General features: G+C 51.3%; 1 protein-coding gene across 1 annotated transcript in view; it reads left to right on the top strand.

The window, feature by feature from the left end:
* Positions 1-23,873, top strand: part of LOC140456622 (calpain-14-like) — a 182,915-nt gene that overhangs the window by 49,241 nt on the left and 109,801 nt on the right. Inside the window, exon 5 of the mRNA XM_072550752.1 lies at positions 5,173-5,309. Coding sequence (XP_072406853.1) covers positions 5,173-5,309 — 137 coding nt within the window. The remainder of the gene's footprint in view (positions 1-5,172; positions 5,310-23,873) is intronic.

Raw genomic sequence — 23,873 nt, 5'->3', positions numbered from 1 at the left:
AAGGGTTCGTTCCTAGAAGGAAAATGCAGTAGGGCACGGAAATGACAGATACCGAGAAAGTAACTGTGCTGATGGCGGAGACCAGAATCAGGAAATCAAATATTCAAATTGGAGTGAGGCTTTTCAATCGTGAAAGCAGAAAGTAGAAGAACATCAGAAATAGACACGTTGTAGAGGAACCGGTGTTTGGACTGGGGTGAACAAAGGTAAAACTCACCCAACACCAGGTTATAGTCCAACAGGTTTATCTGGAAGCACTAGCTTTCGGAGCACTGCTCCTTCATCAGGTAACTAGTGGGGGAAGATCATAAGAACTAGGGACAGGGTAGGCCATTTGGCTCATCAAACCTGCCCTAGCATTCAACAAGGTTATGGCCGATCTGTCCAAGGCCTCGACCTCTTTCATACCCACCACTCGTGGCCATCAAATCGCCGATATTTCAGGAACCTACTGATCTCCTTGTTAAATACTTCCTGAGATCTCACCTTCACAACTCTGTGGGTTGGAGGATGCTGCCATCTGGAAGCAGAGATTTCCCTCACCTCAGTTTTAATGTAAGTTCCTTATTCTGTGCGATTGTTAATTCAACACTCCCAAAACAAGGGAAAACACTGATGATGGGCTTTGATCTGAAACGTCGATTTTCCTGCTCCTCGGATGCTGCCTGACCTGCTGTGCTTTTCCAGCACCACTCTGATCTTGACTCAACATCCTTCCTGTCAAACCTACTCAGAATCTTGAACGATTCAATAAGATCATCCCTCATTCTTCTGAACATGAATGAATAAAAGCCGAACCCAATGAATATTCTTAATAAGGCAAGCCCTTCATCCCAGGACTCAGTATAAATGATTCTCTTTCAAACTGCTTTTTTTTAAATTTCAAAAGTATACTTCATTCATAAAGACAACTCTTTGTATACAAGAATAGTCACCAATGCAGTTCATATCAAGTAAACAAACAAAACGTTGACAGCAACAGAAGTTGCTGGAAAAGCTCAGCAGGTCTGGCAGCATCTGTGGAGAGACATCAGCGTTAACATTTCAGGTCCGTTGACCCTTCCTCAGAACTGGAGAACTCTCTCCACGGACGTGCCTGACCTGCTGAACTTTTCCAGCAATTTCTGATTTTGTCCTGGGATAGGATTTATGAACATCTGGATAGGAATAATGTGACCAAGGATAGTCAGCATGGTTTTGTGAAGGGCAGGTCATGCCTCACAAACCTTCTTGAATTCTTTGAGAAGGTGACTAAGGAGGTGGACGAGGGGAAAGCGGTAGATGTGGTGTGTATAGATTTTAGTAAGGCGTTTGATAAGGTTCCCCATGGTAGGCTACTGCAGAAAATGCAGAGGTATGGCATTGAGGGTGAGTTGGAGGTTTGGATTAGGAATTGGCTGGTTGGAAGAAGACAGAGGGTAGTAGTTGATGGTAAAGGTTCATCTTGGAGTGCAGTTACTAGCGGTGTTCCACAAGGATCTGTTTTGGGACCATTGCTGTTTGTCATTTTTATAAATGACCTGGAGGAGGGGTTAGAAGGTTGGGTGAGCAAGTTTGCGGATGATACAAAAGTCGGAGGAGTTGTTGACAGTGAGGAAGGATGTGTCAGGTTACAGCAGGATATAGATAAGCTGCAGAGCTGGGCAGAAAGGTGGCAAATGGAGTTCAATGTGGGTAAGTGTGAGGTGATTCACTTTGGTATGAGTAACAAAAAGATGGAGTACTGGGCTAATGGTTGGATACTTGGTAGTGTGGATGAGCAGAGGGATCTTGGTGTCCATGTACACAGATCTCTGAAAGTTGCCACCCAGGTAAATAGTGCGGTGAAGAAGGCATATGTTGTACTGGCTTTTATTGGTAGAGGAATTGAGTTCCGGAGTCCTGAGGTCATGTTGCAGTTGTATAAGACTCTGGTGCGGCCGCATCTGGAGTATTGTGTACAGTTTTAGTCGCCATACTATAGGAAGGATGTGGAGACACTGGAACGGGTGCAGAGGAGGTTTACCAGGATGTTGCCTGGTATGGTAGGAAGATTGTATGAGGAAAGGCTGAGGCACTTGGGGTTGTTTTCATTGGAGAAAAAAGGTTTAGGGGTGACTTGATAGAGATGTACAAGATGATTAGGGGTTTAGATAGGGTCGACCGTGAGAACCTTTTTCCACGTATGGAGTCAGCTATTACAAGGGGGCATAGCTTTAAATTAAGTGGGGGTAGATATAGGACAAATGTTAGGGGTAGATTCTTTACTCAGCGAGTCGTGAGTTCATGGAATGCCCTGCCAGTAGCAGTGGTGGACTCTCCCTCTTTATGGGCATTTAAACGGGCATTGGACAAGCATATGGAGGATAGTGGGTTAGTGTAGGTTAGGTGGGCTTGGATTGGCGCAACATCGAGGGCCAAAGGGCCTGTACTGCGCTGTATTCGTCTATGTTCTATGTCTCTGATTTACAGCAACCACAGTTCTTTAGGTTTTTTTTAACAAAACGTTGGAATTGATTCTATCCAACAAACCAAAGACCTCCCTTATACATACAATACTAATGTTTACACTTATCTGAGGCACTAAGAGGGTCCTCATAACTGAATGCAGTATATCCTCTCGTAAATGCAGGGGTGAAAACTGGTCGCAGTAATCCAGGTGAGGCCTCACCAACACTCTGTACTGTTGTTTCTAATTGATAAACTACAACTCTCCCTAGCAATACATTTCTCTCAGAGATGATGGAGTGACAGCCCAGGTTAGCATTGATATTCAGGATGATGGAGTGACAGTACAGATTAAAACTGATATTCAGATTGATAGAGTAGACTCGGGGCTATATGTGGCCTTTAATTCCTTTAACTTCAGTGTAGTATTTGCACATGAAGAGACTTTGACATTTATCTTACAGACATCTCTGGTATGAACTTGGCAAGTAATGAAAGTACACAGATAAAAGTCACTGTTTATCACAAGCTTTGTATGGCTTAAATCAGCCATTCAAACAAACCATTCAACCGAGCAGGATTGTGTTGGTGTTTTGCAACGCAAAGTAAACAGTGAGTTCTCGGTCACACCTTCAGCAGAAAGGGCAAACGTGACTTATTTATCTTAGTTACTTTGGATACAGATCGCTTAGGACTGAGAGTCCAAGTTCCATGGTATAATAGGCAGTTTGCGTGAGAAGGAAGTGCGCGTTCCCGAAGGTGAGAGGCCTGTGGAGGGGAGAAATGAAGGGGTTTCTGAGACAGATGGACAGGGTCCTGGGGATGAATCAGACAAAACGCAGTGAGGCTTAGTTCCAGGAAGAGTGGGGGGGGAGATTGTACAGCAGAGAATGAAATGTTTGAGACACACAAATTAGGATTCGAATTAAATTTATTGCTACTTGCACTCAAATTACACAAGAATGAGAGTACAGTGAAAAGTGTATAATGGCAGTAGACAGCATGAGAGGGATAGTACTGTATGAGATAAGGTTAATAACGAACAATCCAGCTCTTTTTCAATATACAATTTCAGTTACATCACACTGTAAATGTTTGCTATAAATTCTGTGTCCTACGATCTTATCACAACCACCTGATGAAGGAGCAGCGCTCCGAAAGCTAGTGCTTCCAACGAAACTGGTTGGACTATGGTGTGGTAGTGTGTGATTTTTAACTTTGTCCACCCCAGTCCAACACCGGCACCTCAAAATAATAACAACTGGAACAGACTTCAATCTCCATCCACATAATACCAGGGACTATCAAAGACTGGGGAGCTATCCCACCAGATTACTGGCCAGCTTGTGAAAAGGGAATGCTGGCCTGCATTACACTGTGGCTGGGTGGCTGATCTGTGTTCAACTTCCCTAACATACATGGCCTTGTTTTTACTGGTGTGTGTGAGAGAGACTCGAACAACAGCCACCCCCTCCCAGGTGAATAACAGACATTACAGTTTCATGGCAAAATGAAATATTGCACCTCTCACACATTCAGGCCATCCCACTGTGTTTTACAGCTAATTAAATGCCCTTGGAATTTGGTCACTGGTGCACAGTAGGAAGTCCCTGAGCACAGCAAGCTCCCACAAGGAGAAACCAGATTTCCTCGATAATGTACAATTGCAACATTTAAGAGGCATTTGGATGGGTATATGAATAGGAAGGGTTTGGAGGGATATGGGCCGGGTGCTGGCAGGTGGGACTAGATTGGGTTGGGATATCTGGTCGGCATGGACGGGTTGGACCGAAGGGTCTGTTTCTCTATGACTCTATAAGTAGGTGGGATTCCGGGAGAACTCCCAATTTAACACCTCCTGGAAACAGTACCTCTGATAATGGTTCAGTGGTGAATCTGAGTGAACCCAGGCTTCAGGCTCCTGGCGAGCTGAGTCACTGACATTCTCACTTCCATTTTCCCAAGTGATTTGAGGTGAGCACAACCCAGAGAAGGGGAGGTGAGGGGGAGAAAAGAGCAGAAGACCAAGGTGTGACAGAGCAGGAGGAAGCTCTAAAATCCCAGCCTGAAATGACAGGGTCCCCTGGCTGCTGCCCTTTATCATGGCACACTGGGAGAAGGAAGGACTTGCCAATAGTTTCAATGAAAGGCACGAGCAGAGGATTACATATTTATTTCCAAAGAAAGGATATACTCGGCTCAACAGGAGCAGAGGCTCACTCAGCTAATCCCAGGCACGGCAAGGCCGTCCAATGAGAAGAATTTCGATTGATTGGCCCGGTTCTCTCCAAGAGTTGAGGACAATGAGAGGGGGACCTGAGTGACATGTACAAAAATGTCCACAGGGCTGGATAGACTCAGTGCAGGGGGGATGTTTCCCCTGGGTGGGAAGAGTTTAAAACCAGGAAACACTCAGGCTGCAGGGTAGGCCGCGTCAGACAAGAGATGAGGAAAATTTCTGCAGTCAACAGGCAGTGAAATGTGTGGAATTCTCTACCACAGGAAACCATGGAGACGAAGACCTCGCTACAATTTCAGATTTGGAAGGGTTATGGGAACATGGCGTTGAGATACAGGAACAGCCATATTGAATTGATTTGAACTGAATTGAATTTATTTTCACACGTACAGTGAAACGTTTTGTCTTGCGAGCAATACAGGCAGATCACAGAGTTAAGTAGCTTAGATAAGTAAATAATAGGTAAACAGCAGCAAAAATGGTCCTGTTATTCTCTCTGATTGCAGTTCTGGCATTTCGGTGAATGGGTGGATGTTGTAGTCGATGATCTCCTTCCCACCGATGAGAGGGGTCAGCTGATTTTCGTCAGGTCATGTGACTGGAACGAGTTCTGGTGTGCTCTGATGGAGAAGGCCTATGCCAAGTAAGTGATGGATCATGGGAAGGGGGTCAGGTTGGAGAGGCAGTGCTTTAGTCTCGGTCTGCCTGCTGCCCAGCCAGCAGTGTGCCCTCCGAGCATCACTGAGGGTCAGTCACTGCCAAGGGGCGAGACAGGGTGGGCAATGACAGCTTTTCCCCTGATGTTCTCCCAGCTTCTCATGACTGTGCCAAGGGGGAAGGGGAGGGGCACAATAGTGGGAGTGAGAGAATTACTTTGACACTGCCCTCACCCAGCAAGCCACCCACATTTGGCAGAAGTGACGGGATGTCAGCCAGGGGCCCCTTTGCCAACCCAGTTTACTGAGGACAACTGGGCTTCGCCCTGTCTGAGCTCAGGACGAGATCAGGGAGTGAAGCGAATAGGGCAGCCTGGCCTGGGTTCTCGGTAACCAGGAGGATAGATCTGAACTCTAATTGTTACACATCCAAACGTTTACAAACTTGTAATCTGATACCAATAAAAACATGCATTATTACCAACCCAGACATAGAGTCATAGAGTTATAGAGACGTACAGCATGGAAACAGACCCTTCAGTCCAACCTGTCCATGCCAACCAGATATCCCAACCCAATCTAGTCCCACCTGCCAGCACCCGGCCCATATCCCTCTAAACCCTTCCTATTCATATACCCATCCAAATGCCTCTTAAATGTTGCAATTGTACCAGCCTCCACCACTTCCTCTGGCAGCTCATTCCATACACGTACCACCCTCTGTGTGATAAAGTTGCCCCTTAGGTCCCTTTTATATCTTTCCCCTCTCACCCTAAACCTATGCCCTCTAGTTCTGGACTCCCCGACCCCAGGGAAAAGATTTTGTCGATTTATCCTATCCATGCCCCTCATAATTTTATAAACCTCTATAAGGTCACCCCTCAGCCTCCGATGTTCCAGGGAAAACAGCCCCAGCCTGTTCAGCCTCTCCCTGTAGCTCAAACCCTCCAACCCTGGCAACACCCTTGTAAATCTTTTCTGAACCCTTTCAAGTTTCACAACATCTTTCCGATAGGAAGGAGACCAAAATGTTCCTCAACCAGTAACACTCAGTGTCAGTATGTACAGGAGCACAGTGAATCCCTAGTTAACGCTGAAAATGTGTTGCTGGAAAAGCGCAGCAGGTCAGGCAGCATCCAAGGAGCAGGAGAATCGACGTTTCGGGCGTGAGCCCTTTTCCTGCTCCTTGGATGCTGCCTGCCCTGCTGCGCTTTTCCAGCAAAACATTTTCAGCTCTGATCTCCAGCATCTGCAGTCCTCACTTTCTCCTAATTAATTCCCATCACCCTCACTCACCAATGTACAGGAGCACGGTGAGTCCCTGGTTAATGCCCATCACCCTCACTCACCAATGTACAGGAGCACGGTGAGTCCCTGGTTAATGCCCATCACCCTCACTCACCAATGTACAGGAGCACGGCGAGTCCCTGGTTAATGCCCATCACCCTCACTCACCAATGTACAGGAGCACGGTGAGTCCCTGGTTAATGCCCATCACCCTCACTCACCAATGTACAGGAGCACGGCGAGTCCCTGGTTAATGCCCATCACCCTCACTCACTAATGTACAGGAGCACGGTGAGTCCCTGGTTAATGCCCATCACCGTCACTCACTAATATACAGGAGCACGGCGAGTCCCTGGTTATTGCCCATCACCCTCACTCACTAATGTACAGGAGCACGGTGAGTCCCTGGTTAATGCCCATCACCGTCACTCACTAATGTACAGGAGCACGGTGAGTCCCTGGTTAATGCCCATCACCCTCACTCACTAATGTACAGGAGCACGGTGAGTCCCTGGTTAATGCCCATCACCCTCACTCACTAATGTACAGGAGCACGGCGAGTCCCTGGTTAATGCCCATCACCCTCACTCACTAATGTACAGGAGCACGGTGAGACCCTGGTTAATGCCCATCACCGTCACTCACTAATGTACAGGAGCACGGTGAGTCCCTGGCTAATGCCCATGACCCTCAATCACTAATGTACAGGAGCACGGTGAGTCCCTGGTTAATGCCCATCACCCTCAATCACTAATGTACAGGAGCACGGTGAGTCCCTGGTAAATGCCCATCACCCTCACTCACTAATGTAGAGGAGCACGGTGAGTCCCTGGTTAATGCCCATCACCCTCACTCACTAATGTACAGGAGCAGGGGGAGTCCCTAGTTAATGCCCATCCCCCTCACTCACTAATGTACAGGAGCACGGTGAGTCCCTGGTTAATGCCCACCACCGTCACTCACTAATGTACAGGAGCACGGTGAGTCCCTGGTTAATGCCCATCACCCTCAATCACTAATGTACAGGAGCACGGTGAGTCCCTGGTTAATGCCCATCACCCTCTCTCACTAATGTAGAGGAGCACGGTGAGTCCCTGGTTAATGCCCATCACCCTCAATCACTAATGTACAGGAGCACGGTGAGTCCCTGGTTAATGCCCATCACCCTCAATCACCAATATACAGGAGCACGGTGAGTCCCTGGTTAATGCCCATCACCCTCACTCACTAATGTAGAGGAGCACGGTGAGTCCCTGGTTGATGCCCATCACCGTCACTCACTAATGTACAGGAGCACGGTGAGTCCCTGGTTAATGCCCATCACCCTCACTCACTAATGTACAGGAGCACGGCGAGTCCCTGGTTGATGCCCATCACCGTCACTCACTAATGTACAGGAGCACGGCGAGTCCCTGGTTATTGCCCATCACCGTCACTCACTAATGTACAGGAGCACGGCGAGTCCCTGGTTAATGCCCATCACCCTCACTCACTAATGTACAGGAGCACGGTGAGTCCCTGGTTAATGCCCATCACCCTCACTCACTAATGGACAGGAGCACGGTGAGTCCCTGGTTGATGCCCATCACCCTCACTCACTAATGTACAGGAGCACGGCGAGTCCCTGGTTGATGCCCATCACCGTCACTCACCAATGTCCAGGAGCACGGCGAGTCCCTGGTTAATGCCCATCACGCTCACTCACTAATGTACAGGAGCACGGCGAGTCCCTGGTTAATGCCCATCACCGTCACTCACTAATGTACAGGAGCACGGTGAGTCCCTGGTTAATGCCCATCACCCTCACTCACTAATGTACAGGAGCACGGTGAGTACCTGGTTAATGCCCATCACCCTCACTCACTAATGTACAGGAGCACAGTGAGTCCCTGGTTAATGCCCATCACCCTCACTCACTAATGTAGAGGCGCACGGCGAGTCCCTGGTTATTGCCCATCACCCTCACTCACTAATGTACAGGAGCACGGTGAGTCCCTGGTTAATGCCCATCACCGTCACTCACTAATGTACAGGAGCACGGTGAGTCCCTGGTTAATGCCCATCACCGTCACTCACTAATGTACAGGAGCACGGTGAGTCCCTGGTTGATGCCCATCACCGTCACTCACTAATGTACAGGAGCACGGTGAGTCCCTGGTTAATGCCCATCACCCTCACTCACTAATGAACAGGAGCACGGTGAGTCCCTGGTTAATGCCCATCACCGTCACTCACTAATGTACAGGAGCACGGTGAGTCCCTGGTTGATGCCCATCACCGTCACTCACTAATGTACAGGAGCACGGTGAGTCCCTGGTTAATGCCCATCACCGTCACTCACTAATGTACAGGAGCACGGTGAGTCCCTGGTTAATGCCCATCACCCTCAATCACTAATGTGCAGGAGCACGGTGAGTCCCTGGTTAATGCCCATCACCCTCACTCACTAATGAACAGGAGCACGGTGAGTCCCTGGTTAATGCCCATCACCCTCACTCACTAATGTACAGGAGCACGGTGAGACCCTGGTTAATGCCAATCACCCTCACTCACTAATGTACAGGAGCACGGCGAGTCCCTGGTTAATGCCCACCACCGTCACTCACTAATGAACAGGAGCACGGTGAGTCCCTGGTTAATTCCCATCACCCTCACTCACTAATGTACAGGAGCACGGCGAGTCCCTGGTTATTGCCCATCACCGTCACTCACTAATGTACAGGAGCACGGGGAGTCCCTGGTTAATGCCCATCACCCTCAATCACTAATGTGCAGGAGCACGGTGAGTCCCTGGTTAATGCCCATCACCCTCACTCACTAATGAACAGGAGCACGGTGAGTCCCTGGTTAATGCCCATCACCCTCACTCACTAATGTACAGGAGCACGGTGAGACCCTGGTTAATGCCAATCACCCTCACTCACTAATGTACAGGAGCACGGCGAGTCCCTGGTTAATGCCCACCACCGTCACTCACTAATGAACAGGAGCACGGTGAGTCCCTGGTTAATTCCCATCACCCTCACTCACTAATGTACAGGAGCACGGCGAGTCCCTGGTTATTGCCCATCACCGTCACTCACTAATGTACAGGAGCACGGGGAGTCCCTGGTTAATGCCCATCACCCTCACTCACTAATGTACAGGAGCACGGTGAGTCCCTGGTTAATGCCCATCACCCTCACTCACTAATGAACAGGAGCACGGTGAGTCCCTGGTTAATGCCCATCACCCTCACTCACTAATGTACAGGAGCACGGTGAGTCCCTGGTTAATGCCCATCACCCTCACTCACTAATGTACAGGAGCACGGCGAGTCCCTGGTTAATGCCCACCACCGTCACTCACTAATGAACAGGAGCACGGTGAGTCCCTGGTTAATTCCCATCACCCTCACTCACTAATGTACAGGAGCACGGCGAGTCCCTGGTTATTGCCCATCACCGTCACTCACTAATGTACAGGAGCACGGCGAGTCCCTGGTTAATGCCCATCACCGTCACTCACTAATGTACAGGAGCACGGTGAATCCCTGGTTAATGCCCATCACCATCACTCACCAATGTACAGGAGCACGGTGAGTCCCTGGTTCATGCCCATCACCCTCAATCACTAATGTACAGGAGCACGGCGAGTCCCTGGTTAATGCCCATCACCGTCACTCACTAATGTACAGGAGCACGGTGAGTCCCTGGTTGATGCCCATCACCGTCACTCACTAATGTACAGGAGCACGGTGAGTCCCTGGTTAATGCCCATCACCCTCACTCACTAATGAACAGGAGCACGGTGAGTCCCTGGTTAATGCCCATCACCGTCACTCACTAATGTACAGGAGCACGGTGAGTCCCTGGTTAATGCCCATCACCCTCACTCACTAATGTACAGGAGCACGGTGAGTCCCTGGTTAATGCCCATCACCCTCAATCACTAATGTGCAGGAGCACGGTGAGTCCCTGGTTAATGCCCATCACCCTCACTCACTAATGAACAGGAGCACGGTGAGTCCCTGGTTAATGCCCATCACCCTCACTCACTAATGTCCAGGAGCACGGTGAGTCCCTGGTTAATGCCCATCACCCTCACTCACTAATGTACAGGAGCACGGTGAGTCCCTGGTTAATGCCCATCACCCTCACTCACTAATGTACAGGAGCACGGTGAGTCCCTGGTTAATGCCCATCACCCTCACTCACTAATGTACAGGAGCACGGTGAGTCCCTGGTTAATGCCCATCACCCTCAATCACTAATGTGCAGGAGCACGGTGAGTCCCTGGTTAATGCCCATCACCCTCACTCACTAATGTACAGGAGCACGGTGAGTCCCTGGTTAATGCCCATCACCCTCAATCACTAATGTGCAGGAGCACGGTGAGTCCCTGGTTAATGCCCATCACCCTCACTCACTAATGAACAGGAGCACGGTGAGTCCCTGGTTAATGCCCATCACCCTCACTCACTAATGTACAGGAGCACGGTGAGTCCCTGATTAATGCCCATCACCCTCACTCACTAATGTACAGGAGCACGGTGAGTCCCTGGTTAATGCCCATCACCCTCACTCACTAATGTACAGGAGCACGGTGAGTCCCTGGTTAATGCCCATCACCCTCACTCACTAATGTACAGGAGCACGGCGAGTCCCTGGTTAATGCCCATCACCCTCACTCACTAATGTACAGGAGCACGGTGAGTCCCTGGTTAATGCCCATCACCCTCACTCACTAATGTACAGGAGCACGGCGAGTCCCTGGTTAATGCCCATCACCCTCACTCACTAATGTACAGGAGCACGGCGAGTCCCTGGTTATTGCCCATCACCCTCACTCACTAATGTACAGGAGCACGGTGAGTCCCTGGTTAATGCCCATCACCCTCACTCACTAATGTACAGGAGCACGGTGAGTCCCTGGTTAATGCCCATCACCCTCACTCACTAATGTACAGGAGCACGGCGAGTCCCTGGTTAATGCCCACCACCGTCACTCACTAATGAACAGGAGCACGGTGAGTCCCTGGTTAATTCCCATCACCCTCACTCACTAATGTACAGGAGCACGGCGAGTCCCTGGTTATTGCCCATCACCGTCACTCACTAATGTACAGGAGCACGGCGAGTCCCTGGTTAATGCCCATCACCGTCACTCACTAATGTACAGGAGCACGGTGAATCCCTGGTTAATGCCCATCACCATCACTCACCAATGTACAGGAGCACGGTGAGTCCCTGGTTCATGCCCATCACCGTCACTCACTAATGTACAGGAGCACGGCGAGTCCCTGGTTAATGCCCATCACCGTCACTCACTAATGTACAGGAGCACGGTGAGTCCCTGGTTGATGCCCATCACCGTCACTCACTAATGTACAGGAGCACGGTGAGTCCCTGGTTAATGCCCATCACCCTCACTCACTAATGAACAGGAGCACGGTGAGTCCCTGGTTAATGCCCATCACCCTCACTCACTAATGTACAGGAGCACGGTGAGTCCCTGGTTGATGCCCATCACCGTCACTCACTAATGTACAGGAGCACGGTGAGTCCCTGGTTAATGCCCATCACCCTCACTCACTAATGTACAGGAGCACGGTGAGTCCCTGGTTAATGCCCATCACCCTCAATCACTAATGTGCAGGAGCACGGTGAGTCCCTGGTTAATGCCCATCACCCTCACTCACTAATGAACAGGAGCACGGTGAGTCCCTGGTTAATGCCCATCACCCTCACTCACTAATGTACAGGAGCACGGTGAGTCCCTGGTTAATGCCCATCACCCTCACTCACTAATGTACAGGAGCACGGTGAGTCCCTGGTTAATGCCCATCACCCTCACTCACTAATGTACAGGAGCACGGTGAGTCCCTGGTTAATGCCCATCACCCTCAATCACTAATGTGCAGGAGCACGGTGAGTCCCTGGTTAATGCCCATCACCCTCACTCACTAATGTACAGGAGCACGGTGAGTCCCTGGTTAATGCCCATCACCCTCAATCACTAATGTGCAGGAGCACGGTGAGTCCCTGGTTAATGCCCATCACCCTCACTCACTAATGAACAGGAGCACGGTGAGTCCCTGGTTAATGCCCATCACCCTCACTCACTAATGTACAGGAGCACGGTGAGTCCCTGATTAATGCCCATCACCCTCACTCACTAATGTACAGGAGCACGGTGAGTCCCTGGTTAATGCCCATCACCCTCACTCACTAATGTACAGGAGCACGGTGAGTCCCTGGTTAATGCCCATCACCCTCACTCACTAATGTACAGGAGCACGGCGAGTCCCTGGTTAATGCCCATCACCCTCACTCACTAATGTACAGGAGCACGGCGAGTCCCTGGTTATTGCCCATCACCCTCACTCACTAATGTACAGGAGCACGGTGAGTCCCTGGTTAATGCCCATCACACTCACTCACTAATGTACAGGAGCACGGCGAGTCCCTGGTTAATGCCCATCACCGTCACTCACTAATGTACAGGAGCACGGTGAGTCCCTGGTTAATGCCCATCACCCTCAGTCACTAATGTACAGGAGCACGGTGAGTCCCTGGTTAATGCCCATCACCGTCACTCGCTAATGTACAGGAGCACGGTGAGTCCCTGGTTAATGCCCATCACCGTCACTCACTAATGTACAGGAGCACGGTGAGTCCCTGGTTGATGCCCATCACCCTCACTCACTAATGTACAGGAGCACGGTGAGTCCCTGGTTAATGCCCATCACCCTCACTCACTAATGTACAGGAGCACGGTGAGTCCCTGGTTAATGCCCATCACCCTCACTCACTAATGTACAGGAGCACGGCGAGTCCCTGGTTAATGCCCATCACCCTCACTCACTAATGTACAGGAGCACGGTGAGTCCCTGGTTAATGCCCATCACCCTCACTCACTAATGTACAGGAGCACGGCGAGTCCCTGGTTAATGCCCATCACCCTCACTCACTAATGTACAGGAGCACGGCGAGTCCCTGGTTATTGCCCATCACCCTCACTCACTAATGTACAGGAGCACGGTGAGTCCCTGGTTAATGCCCATCACCCTCACTCACTAATGTACAGGAGCACGGTGAGTCCCTGGTTAATGCCCATCACCCTCACTCACTAATGTACAGGAGCACGGCGAGTCCCTGGTTAATGCCCACCACCGTCACTCACTAATGAACAGGAGCACGGTGAGTCCCTGGTTAATTCCCATCACCCTCACTCACTAATGTACAGGAGCACGGCGAGTCCCTGGTTATTGCCCATCACCGTCACTCACTAATGTACAGGAGCACGGCGAGTCCCTGGTTAATGCCCATCACCGTCACTCACTAATGTACAGGAGCACGGTGAATCCCTGGTTAATGCCCATCACCATCACTCACCAATGTACAGGAGCACGGTGAGTCCCTGGTTCATGCCCATCACCCTCAATCACTAATGTACAGGAGCACGGCGAGTCCCTGGTTAATGCCCATCACCGTCACTCACTAATGTACAGGAGCACGGTGAGTCCCTGGTTGATGCCCATCACCGTCACTCACTAATGTACAGGAGCACGGTGAGTCCCTGGTTAATGCCCATCACCCTCACTCACTAATGAACAGGAGCACGGTGAGTCCCTGGTTAATGCCCATCACCGTCACTCACTAATGTACAGGAGCACGGTGAGTCCCTGGTTGATGCCCATCACCGTCACTCACTAATGTACAGGAGCACGGTGAGTCCCTGGTTAATGCCCATCACCCTCACTCACTAATGTACAGGAGCACGGTGAGTCCCTGGTTAATGCCCATCACCCTCAATCACTAATGTGCAGGAGCACGGTGAGTCCCTGGTTAATGCCCATCACCCTCACTCACTAATGAACAGGAGCACGGTGAGTCCCTGGTTAATGCCCATCACCCTCACTCACTAATGTACAGGAGCACGGTGAGTCCCTGGTTAATGCCCATCACCCTCACTCACTAATGTACAGGAGCACGGTGAGTCCCTGGTTAATGCCCATCACCCTCACTCACTAATGTACAGGAGCACGGTGAGTCCCTGGTTAATGCCCATCACCCTCAATCACTAATGTGCAGGAGCACGGTGAGTCCCTGGTTAATGCCCATCACCCTCACTCACTAATGTACAGGAGCACGGTGAGTCCCTGGTTAATGCCCATCACCCTCAATCACTAATGTGCAGGAGCACGGTGAGTCCCTGGTTAATGCCCATCACCCTCACTCACTAATGAACAGGAGCACGGTGAGTCCCTGGTTAATGCCCATCACCCTCACTCACTAATGTACAGGAGCACGGTGAGTCCCTGATTAATGCCCATCACCCTCACTCACTAATGTACAGGAGCACGGTGAGTCCCTGGTTAATGCCCATCACCCTCACTCACTAATGTACAGGAGCACGGTGAGTCCCTGGTTAATGCCCATCACCCTCACTCACTAATGTACAGGAGCACGGCGAGTCCCTGGTTAATGCCCATCACCCTCACTCACTAATGTACAGGAGCACGGCGAGTCCCTGGTTATTGCCCATCACCCTCACTCACTAATGTACAGGAGCACGGTGAGTCCCTGGTTAATGCCCATCACACTCACTCACTAATGTACAGGAGCACGGCGAGTCCCTGGTTAATGCCCATCACCGTCACTCACTAATGTACAGGAGCACGGTGAGTCCCTGGTTAATGCCCATCACCCTCAGTCACTAATGTACAGGAGCACGGTGAGTCCCTGGTTAATGCCCATCACCGTCACTCGCTAATGTACAGGAGCACGGTGAGTCCCTGGTTAATGCCCATCACCGTCACTCACTAATGTACAGGAGCACGGTGAGTCCCTGGTTGATGCCCATCACCGTCACTCACTAATGTACAGGAGCACGGTGAGTCCCTGGTTAATGCCCATCACCGTTACTCGCTAATGTACAGGAGCACGGTGAGACCCTGGTTAATGCCCATCACCCTCACTCACTAATGTACAGGAGCACGGTGAGTCCCTGGTTAATGCCCATCACCCTCACTCACTAATGTACAGGAGCACGGTGAGTCCCTGGTTAATGCCCATCACCGTCACTCACTAATGTACAGGAGCACGGTGAGTCCCTGGTTAATGCCCATCACCGTCACTCACTAATGTACAGGAGTACGGTGAGTCCCTGGTTAATGCCCATCACCGTCACCCACTAATGTAGAGGAGCACGGTGAGTCCCTGGTTAATGCCCATCACTGTCACTCACTAATGTACAGGAGCACGGTGAGTCCCTGGTTAATGCCCATCACCCTCACTCACTAATGGACAGGAGCACGGTGAGTCCCTGGTTAATGCCCATCACCGTCACTCACTAATGTACAGGAGCACGGTGAATCCCTGGTTAATGCCCATCACCATCACTCACCAATGTACAGGAGCACGGTGAGTCCCTGGTTCATGCCCATCACCCTCAATCACTAATGTGCAGGAGCACGGCGAGTCCCTGGTTAATGCCCATCACCGTCACTCACTAATGTACAGGAGCACGGTGAGTCCCTGGTTGATGCCCATCACCGTCACTCACTAATGTACAGGAGCACGGTGAGTCCCTGGTTAATGCCCATCACCCTCACTCACTAATGAACAGGAGCACGGTGAGTCTCTGGTTAATGCCCATCACCGTCACTCACTAATGTACAGGAGCACGGTGAGTCCCTGGTTGATGCCCATCACCGTCACTCACTAATGTACAGGAGCACGGTGAGTCCCTGGTTAATGCCCATCACCGTCACTCACTAATGTACAGGAGCACGGTGAGTCCCTGGTTAATGCCCATCACCCTCAATCACTAATGTGCAGGAGCACGGTGAGTCCCTGGTTAATGCCCATCACCGTCACTCACTAATGAACAGGAGCACGGTGAGTCCCTGGTTAATGCCCATCACCCTCACTCACTAATGTACAGGAGCACGGTGAGACCCTGGTTAATGCCAATCACCCTCACTCACTAATGTACAGGAGCACGGCGAGTCCCTGGTTAATGCCCACCACCGTCACTCACTAATGAACAGGAGCACGGTGAGTCCCTGGTTAATTCCCATCACCCTCACTCACTAATGTACAGGAGCACGGCGAGTCCTTGGTTAATGCCCACCACCGTCACTCACTAATGAACAGGAGCACGGTGAGTCCCTGGTTAATTCCCATCACCCTCACTCACTAATGTACAGGAGCACGGCGAGTCCCTGGTTATTGCCCATCACCGTCACTCACTAATGTACAGGAGCACGGCGAGTCCCTGGTTAATGCCCATCACCGTCACTCACTAATGTACAGGAGCACGGTGAATCCCTGGTTAATGCCCATCACCATCACTCACCAATGTACAGGAGCACGGTGAGTCCCTGGTTCATGCCCATCACCCTCAATCACTAATGTACAGGAGCACGGCGAGTCCCTGGTTAATGCCCATCACCGTCACTCACTAATGTACAGGAGCACGGTGAGTCCCTGGTTGATGCCCATCACCGTCACTCACTAATGTACAGGAGCACGGTGAGTCCCTGGTTAATGCCCATCACCCTCACTCACTAATGAACAGGAGCACGGTGAGTCCCTGGTTAATGCCCATCACCGTCACTCACTAATGTACAGGAGCACGGTGAGTCCCTGGTTGATGCCCATCACCGTCACTCACTAATGTACAGGAGCACGGTGAGTCCCTGGTTAATGCCCATCACCCTCACTCACTAATGTACAGGAGCACGGTGAGTCCCTGGTTAATGCCCATCACCCTCAATCACTAATGTGCAGGAGCACGGTGAGTCCCTGGTTAATGCCCATCACCCTCACTCACTAATGAACAGGAGCACGGTGAGTCCCTGGTTAATGCCCATCACCCTCACTCACTAATGTACAGGAGCACGGTGAGTCCCTGGTTAATTCCCATCACCCTCACTCACTAATGTACAGGAGCACGGCGAGTCCCTGGTTAATGCCCACCACCGTCACTCAGTAATGAACAGGAGCACGGTGAGTCCCTGGTTAATTCCCATCACCCTCACTCACTAATGTACAGGAGCACGGCGAGTCCCTGGTTATTGCCCATCACCGTCACTCACTAATGTACAGGAGCACGGCGAGTCCCTGGTTAATGCCCATCACCCTCACTCACTAATGTACAGGAGCACGGTGAGTCCCTGGTTAATGCCCATCACCCTCACTCATTAACGTACAGGAGCACGGTGAGTCCCTGGTTAATGCCAATCACCCTCACTCACTAATGTACAGGAGCACGGTGAGACCCTGGTTAATGCCCATCACCGTCACTCACTAATATACAGGAGCACGGCGAGTCCCTGGTTATTGCCCATCACCCTCACTCACTAATGTACAGGAGCACGGTGAGTCCCTGGTTAATGCCCATCACCGTCACTCACTAATGTACAGGAGCACGGTGAGTCCCTGGTTAATGCCCATCACCCTCACTCACTAATGTACAGGAGCACGGTGAGACCCTGGTTAATGCCCAACACCCTCACTCACTAATGTACAGGAGCACGGCGAGTCCCTGGTTAATGCCCATCACCCTCACTCACTAATGTACAGGAGCACGGTGAGACCCTGGTTAATGCCCATCACCGTCACTCACTAATGTACAGGAGCACGGTCAGTCCCTGGCTAATGCCCATCACCCTCAATCACTAATGTAGAGGAGCACGGTGAGTCCCTGGTTAATGCCCATCACCCTCAATCACTAATGTAGAGGAGCACGGTGAGTCCCTGGTTAATGCCCATCACCCTCAATCACTAATGTACAGGAGCACGGTGAGTCCTTGGTTAATGCCCATCACCCTCATTCACTAATGTAGAGGAGCACGGTGAGTCCCTGGTTAATGCCCATCACCCTCACTCACTAATGTACAGGAGCAGGGGGAGTCCCTGGTTAATGCCCATCCCCCTCACTCACTAATGTACAGGAGCACGGTGAGTCCCTGGTTAATGCCCACCACCGTCACTCACTAATGTACAGGAGCACGGTGAGTCCCTGGTTAATGCCCATCACCCTCAATCACTAATGTACAGGAGCACGGCGAGTCCCTGGTTAATGCCAATCACCGTCACTCACTAATGTACAGGAGCACGGTGAGTCCCTGGTTAATGCCCATCACCGTCACTCACTAATGTACAGGAGCACGGTGAGTCCCTGGTTAATGCCCATCACCGTCACTCACTAATGTACAGGAGCACGGTGAGTCCCTGGTTAATGCCCATCACCCTCAATCACTAATGTACAGGAGCACGGTGAGTCCCTGGTTAATGCCCATCACCGTCACTCACTAATGTACAGGAGCACGGTGAGTCCCTGGTTAATGCCCATCACCCTCACTCACTAATGGACAGGAGCACGGTGAGTCCCTGGTTAATGCCCATCACCGTCACTCACTAATGTACAGGAGCACGGTGAATCCCTGGTTAATGCCCATCACCATCACTCACCAATGTACAGGAGCACGGTGAGTCCCTGGTTCATGCCCATCACCCTCAATCACTAATGTACAGGAGCACGGCGAGTCCCTGGTTAATGCCCATCACCGTCACTCACTAATGTACAGGAGCACGGTGAGTCCCTGGTTGATGCCCATCACCGTCACTCACTAATGTACAGGAGCACGGTGAGTCCCTGGTTAATGCCCATCACCGTCACTCACTAATGTCCAGGAGCACGGTGAGTCCCTGGTTAATGCCCATCACCGTCACTCACTAATGTACAGGAGCACGGTGAGTCCCTGGTTGATGCCCATCACCGTCACTCACTAATGTACAGGAGCACGGTGAGTCCCTGGTTGATGCCCATCACCGTCACTCACTAATGTACAGGAGCACGGTGAGTCCCTGGTTAATGCCCATCACCCTCAATCACTAATGTGCAGGAGCACGGTGAGTCCCTGGTTAATGCCCATCACCCTCACTCACTAATGAACAGGAGCACGGTGAGTCCCTGGTTAATGCCCATCACCCTCACTCACTAATGTACAGGAGCACGGTGAGACCCTGGTTAATGCCAATCACCCTCACTCACTAATGTACAGGAGCACGGCGAGTCCCTGGTTAATGCCCACCACCGTCACTCACTAATGAACAGGAGCACGGTGAGTCCCTGGTTAATTCCCATCACCCTCACTCACTAATGTACAGGAGCACGGCGAGTCCCTGGTTATTGCCCATCACCGTCACTCACTAATGTACAGGAGCACGGGGAGTCCCTGGTTAATGCCCATCACCCTCACTCACTAATGTACAGGAGTACGGTGAGTCCCTGGTTAATGCCCATCACCCTCACTCACTAATGAACAGGAGCACGGTGAGTCCCTGGTTAATGCCCATCACCCTCACTCACTAATGTACAGGAGCACGGTGAGTCCCTGGTTAATGCCCATCACCCTCACTCACTAATGTACAGGAGCACGGCGAGTCCCTGGTTAATGCCCACCACCGTCACTCACTAATGAACAGGAGCACGGTGAGTCCCTGGTTAATTCCCATCACCCTCACTCACTAATGTACAGGAGCACGGCGAGTCCCTGGTTATTGCCCATCACCGTCACTCACTAATGTACAGGAGCACGGCGAGTCCCTGGTTAATGCCCATCACCGTCACTCACTAATGTACAGGAGCACGGTGAATCCCTGGTTAATGCCCATCACCATCACTCACCAATGTACAGGAGCACGGTGAGTCCCTGGTTCATGCCCATCACCCTCAATCACTAATGTACAGGAGCACGGTGAGTCCCTGGTTAATGCCCATCACCCTCACTCACTAATGTACAGGAGCACGGCGAGTCCCTGGTTAATGCCCACCACCGTCACTCACTAATGAACAGGAGCACGGTGAGTCCCTGGTTAATTCCCATCACCCTCACTCACTAATGTACAGGAGCACGGCGAGTCCCTGGTTATTGCCCATCACCGTCACTCACTAATGTACAGGAGCACGGCGAGTCCCTGGTTAATGCCCATCACCGTCACTCACTAATGTACAGGAGCACGGTGAATCCCTGGTTAATGCCCATCACCATCACTCACCAATGTACAGGAGCACGGTGAGTCCCTGGTTCATGCCCATCGCCCTCAATCACTAATGTACAGGAGCACGGCGAGTCCCTGGTTAATGCCCATCATCGTCACTCACTAATGTACAGGAGCACGGTGAGTCCCTGGTTGATGCCCATCACCGTCACTCACTAATGTACAGGAGCACGGTGAGTCCCTGGTTAATGCCCATCACCCTCACTCACTAATGAACAGGAGCACGGTGAGTCCCTGGTTAATGCCCATCACCGTCACTCACTAATGTACAGGAGCACGGTGAGTCCCTGGTTGATGCCCATCACCGTCACTCACTAATGTACAGGAGCACGGTGAGTCCCTGGTTAATGCCCATCACCGTCACTCACTAATGTACAGGAGCACGGTGAGTCCCTGGTTAATGCCCATCACCCTCAATCACTAATGTGCAGGAGCACGGTGAGTCCCTGGTTAATGCCCATCACCCTCACTCACTAATGAACAGGAGCACGGTGAGTCCCTGGTTAATGCCCATCACCCTCACTCACTAATGTACAGGAGCACGGTGAGTCCCTGGTTAATGCCCATCACCCTCACTCACTAATGTACAGGAGCACGGCGAGTCCCTGGTTAATGCCCACCACCGTCACTCACTAATGAACAGGAGCACGGTGAGTCCCTGGTTAATTCCCATCACCCTCACTCACTAATGTACAGGAGCACGGCGAGTCCCTGGTTATTGCCCATCACCGTCACTCACTAATGTACAGGAGCACGGTGAGTCCCTGGTTAATGCCCATCACCCTCACTCACTAATGTACAGGAGCACGGTGAGTCCCTGGTTAATGCCTATCACCGTCACTCACTAATGTACAGGAGCACGGTGAGTCCCTGGTTAATGCCCATCACCCTCACTCACTACTGTACAGGAGCACGGTGAGTCCCTGGTTAATGCCCATCACCCTCACTCACTAATGTACAGGAGCACAGTGAGTCCCTGGTTAATGCCCATCACCCTCACTCACTAATGTACAGGAGCACGGCGAGTCCCTGGTTAATGCCCATCACCGTCACTCACTAATGTACAGGAGCACGGCGAGTCGCTGGTTAATGCCCATCACCGTCAATCACTAATGTACAGGAGCACGGTGAGTCCCAGGTTAATGCCCATCACCGTCACTCACTAATGTACAGGAGCACGGCGAGTCGCTGGTTAATGCCCATCACCGTCACTCACTAATGTACAGGAGCACGGTGAGTCCCTGGTTAATGCCCATCACCCTCAATCACTAATGTAGAGGTGCACGGTGAGTCCCTGGTTGATGCCCATCACCGTCACTCACTAATGTACAGGAGCACGGTGAGTCCCTGGTTAATGCCCATCACCCTCACTCACTAATGTACAGGAGCACGGCGAGTCCCTGGTTGATGCCCATCACCGTCACTCACTAATGTACAGGAGCACGGTGAGTCCCTGGTTATTGCCCATCACCGTCACTCACTAATGTACAGGAGCACGGCGAGTCCCTGGTTAATGCCCATCACCCTCACTCACTAATGTACAGGAGCACGGTGAGTCCCTGGTTAATGCCCATCACCCTCACTCACTAATGGACAGGACCACGGTGAGTCCCTGGTTGATGCCCATCACCCTCACTCACTAATGTACAGGAGCACGGCGAGTCCCTGGTTGATGCCCATCACCGTCACTCACCAATGTCCAGGAGCACGGCGAGTCCCTGGTTAATGCCCATCACGCTCACTCACTAATGTACAGGAGCACGGCGAGTCCCTGGTTAATGCCCATCACCGTCACTCACTAATGTACAGGAGCACGGTGAGTCCCTGGTTAATGCCCATCACCCTCACTCACTCATGTACAGGAGCACGGTGAGTCCCTGGTTAATGCCTATCACCGTCACTCACTAATGTACAGGAGCACGGTGAGTCCCTGGTTAATGCCCATCACCCTCACTCACTAATGTACAGGAGCACGGTGAGTCCCTGGTTAATGCCCATCACCCTCACTCACTAATGTACAGGAGCACAGTGAGTCCCTGGTTAATGCCCATCACCGTCACTCACTAATTTACAGGAGCACGGCGAGTCCCTGGTTGATGCCCATCACCGTCACTCACTAATGTCCAGGAGCACGGTGAGTCCCTGGTTAATGCCCATCACCGTCACTCACTAATGTACAGGAGCACGGCGAGTCCCTGGTTAATGCCCATCACCCTCACTCACTAATGTACAGGAGCACGGTGAGTCCCTGGTTAATGCCCATCACCCTCACTCACTAATGTACAGGAGCACGGCGAGTCCCTGGTTATAGCCCATCACCCTCACTCACTAATGTACAGGAGCACGGTGAGTCCCTGGTTAATGCCCATCACCCTCACTCACTAATGTACAGGAGCACGGCGAGTCCCTGGTTAATGCCCATCACCGTCACTCACTAATGTACAGGAGCACGGTGAGTCCCTGGTTGATGCCCATCACCGTCACTCACTAATGTACAGGAGCACGGTGAGTCCCTGGTTAATGCCCATCACCCTCACTCACTAATGTACAGGAGCACGGCGAGTCCCTGGTTAATGCCCATCACCGTCACTCACTAATGTACAGGAGCACGGTGAGTCCCTGGTTGATGCCCATCACCGTCACTCACTAATGTACAGGAGCACGGTGAGTCCCTGGTTAATGCCCATCACCCTCAATCACTAATGTGCAGGAGCACGGTGAGTCCCTGGTTAATGCCCATCACCCTCAATCACTAATGTGCAGGAGCACGGTGAGTCCCTGGTTAATGCCCATCACCCTCACTCACTAATGTACAGGAGCACGGTGAGTCCCTGGTTAATGCCCATCACCCTCACTCACTAATGTACAGGAGCACGGCGAGTCCCTGGTTAATGCCCACCACCGTCACTCACTAATGAACAGGAGCACGGTGAGTCCCTGGTTAATTCCCATCACCCTCACTCACTAATGTACAGGAGCACGGCGAGTCCCTGGTTATTGCCCATCACCGTCACTCACTAATGTACAGGAGCACGGCGAGTCCCTGGTTAATGCCCATCACCCTCACTCACTAATGTACAGGAGCACGGTGAGTCCCTGGTTAATGCCCATCACCCTCACTCATTAACGTACAGGAGCACGGTGAGTCCCTGGTTAATGCCAATCACCCTCACTCACTAATGTACAGGAGCACGGTGAGACCCTGGT

This window comes from Chiloscyllium punctatum, chromosome 3 (genome assembly GCF_047496795.1).
Source record: "Chiloscyllium punctatum isolate Juve2018m chromosome 3, sChiPun1.3, whole genome shotgun sequence".
Classification (NCBI taxonomy): Eukaryota; Metazoa; Chordata; class Chondrichthyes; order Orectolobiformes; family Hemiscylliidae; genus Chiloscyllium; species Chiloscyllium punctatum.
Note: the sequence above shows the minus strand (reverse complement) of the source record. Positions and strands in the feature narration are given on the sequence as shown.